General features: G+C 45.4%; 1 protein-coding gene across 1 annotated transcript in view; it reads right to left on the reverse strand.

Moving 5' to 3' along the window:
- Positions 1-2,500, reverse strand: part of LOC138978662 (rho guanine nucleotide exchange factor 10-like protein) — a 36,261-nt gene that overhangs the window by 17,948 nt on the left and 15,813 nt on the right. The window contains exons 11-13 of the mRNA XM_070351452.1: positions 1,155-1,265; positions 492-577; positions 1-80 (exon numbers count right to left, since the gene is read on the reverse strand). The exon at positions 1-80 is cut by the window's left edge and continues 72 nt beyond it. Of these exons, the coding sequence (XP_070207553.1) occupies positions 1-80; positions 492-577; positions 1,155-1,265 (277 nt within the window). The remainder of the gene's footprint in view (positions 81-491; positions 578-1,154; positions 1,266-2,500) is intronic.

Raw genomic sequence — 2,500 nt, forward strand, 5'->3', positions numbered from 1 at the left:
CCGTGTCTTTGAGATCCACGTCACACAGTCTCGCCGCCCACTTCAGGCGATAGCGCTCCATCATGAAGCCATCTTGGTCTCTGCAAACATCAAAACTGTTGCAGCATTTGTTAATACAGTGGAACCTCCCATAACGACCCCTCCTAAAAATGCCCCCTTCCGTACGCTGACCGATTTTCTGGGTACGGATGCCTTTTACTCTGTAACTAACTTCCGAAGGGCGACGCTCTCCTTTTTCAGACGACCAACCTACCAACAAAGGGTCAATAAGGACTTTGACCCTGTGACAAAATTCTACCCTCAAATTCCCAATAAAGATCCCTCCTTTTTCACTCTTTCACACCCCATACAAATCTGCCAGAGTTTTTTTGTTATTGTTGTTCTTGTTCTTTTGTTGTTAATTGTAAGGTTTGTTGCCCGTGAAGTAGATTTTGACATGATGTCAGCTGACGTCCTACACGCAGCGAACGGGTTAAGCAGGTATCACTCACTTGAGCCCCACTTTGACGCAGACCAACAGGTCATCCATCAGGATCAGACGACGGGTGCTGGACTTCATGTTCTCCATCTCTCCGTCCTGAAAGGACCAAGGACTCAGCTGGTTATAAACTCCAACAACAACTTGAATACAGAGAGAGATAGAGACAGCGCGAGATGGAGAAAGAGATTGAGCAACAGAGACACACAGAGAAACTAACTGAGGGATGAATGTCGCAGCCTCGCAGCATATACGCATGGGTGCAACCTGGAAAATTCCAAAAACCGGCAAAAGTTGGGGTCCAGCTTTTTTAGTATTTAAAATGCCAAAAAAAAACTCTCCTGGAACAAAAACATCGGCAGCCGATGAAACCAAAAACCGGCTGCTGGCGTATAGCCGACAGAGTTGCACCCATGTATACGCACACACATGCATGCAAATATGCAAAAAACACACACGCCTGCACACACGCGCACAAGAACAGACACTGTCACACATAGACATGGAAAGCGACAGACAGATGCACGCACACACACACATATACACACACTCATACCAGCACAGACACAGACACAGACACACACACATACACAAACACACCTACGTAAAAACTAACTAGTCAGTCAGTCACACACAAGCACAGACACACAACACCAGACACCCACACACATCTTACAATCTGATCAAAGTTGTCGAAGCGAATGAGGCGGCGTGGTTTCTCCATGTTGCGACTGGACAACACTTGCGAAGGTAGTTGTCGTGGCAACAGCTGCATTGTCTGCGTGGCCTGCAAACAATATAACAGCGATCAGCCATAAAGGGCAATAATTCAATAATTTGGCTTCACCAAGCCTCGTCACTGTGTTATTTTGGTTCACCTTGTGTTAAAGCAGGTCCACTATGATGGCACAAACAACACAGACCTACAACGTTATTCAAAGAAACAGAGAAATCTCCCCATTTTGAGATGGAAGGTGGGGTAGGGCAGGGGCATGGTATGGCACACTTTGATCAAAGTTTTTTAAAGCAAATGCGGGTCGGACCTTTCGGACAGAGACGTTTTTAGCAGCACCATTGCAGTAATAGACCATCCCCTTTAAGTTTCGAGAGCATTATGCGACTAGAACAAAAACCACCCTGAAAATATACTGTTAAGACCACCATTACCATGACCATTTCCTTACCTGGAAGAACTGCTCACTGAGCCGTTTGCGTTAGTTCACCTTGTGTGTCACATTCACCCAGAAAATATACTGTTAAGACCACCATTACCATGACCATTTCCTTACCTGGAAGAACTGCTCACTGAGCCGTTTGCGTTCGTTCAGCTTGTGTGTCACATTCACCCAGAAAATATACTGTTAAGACCACCGTTACCATGACCATTTCCATACCTGGAAGAACTGCTCACTGAGCCGTTTGCGTTAGTTCAGCTTGTGGGTGACATTCACCCAGAAAATATACTGTTAAGACCACCATTACCATGACCATTTCCTTACCTGGAAGAACTGCTCACTGAGCCGTTTGCGTTAGTTCAGCTTGTGTGTCACATTCACCCAGAAAATATACTGTTAAGACCACCGTTACTAAGACCATTTCCTTACCTGGAAGAACTGCTCACTGAGCCGTTTGCGTTAGTTCACCTTGTGTGTCACATTCACCCAGAAAATATACTGTTAAGACCACCATTACCATGACCATTTCCTTACCTGGAAGAACTGCTCACTGAGCCGTTTGCGTTAGTTCAGCTTGTGTGTCACATTCACCCAGAAAATATACTGTTAAGACCACCGTTACTAAGACCATTTCCTTACCTGGAAGAACTGCTCACTGAGCCGTTTGCGTTAGTTCAGCTTGTGTGTCACATTCACCCAGAAAATATACTGTTAAGACCACCGTTCCTAAGATCATTTCCATACCTGGAAGAACTGCTCACTGAGCCGTTTGCGTTAGTTCAGCTTGTGTGTCACATTCACCCAGAAAATATACTGTTAAGACCACCGTTACCATGACCATTTCCAT

Source organism: Littorina saxatilis, linkage group LG10 (genome assembly GCF_037325665.1).
Source record: "Littorina saxatilis isolate snail1 linkage group LG10, US_GU_Lsax_2.0, whole genome shotgun sequence".
Taxonomy (NCBI): Eukaryota; Metazoa; Mollusca; class Gastropoda; order Littorinimorpha; family Littorinidae; genus Littorina; species Littorina saxatilis.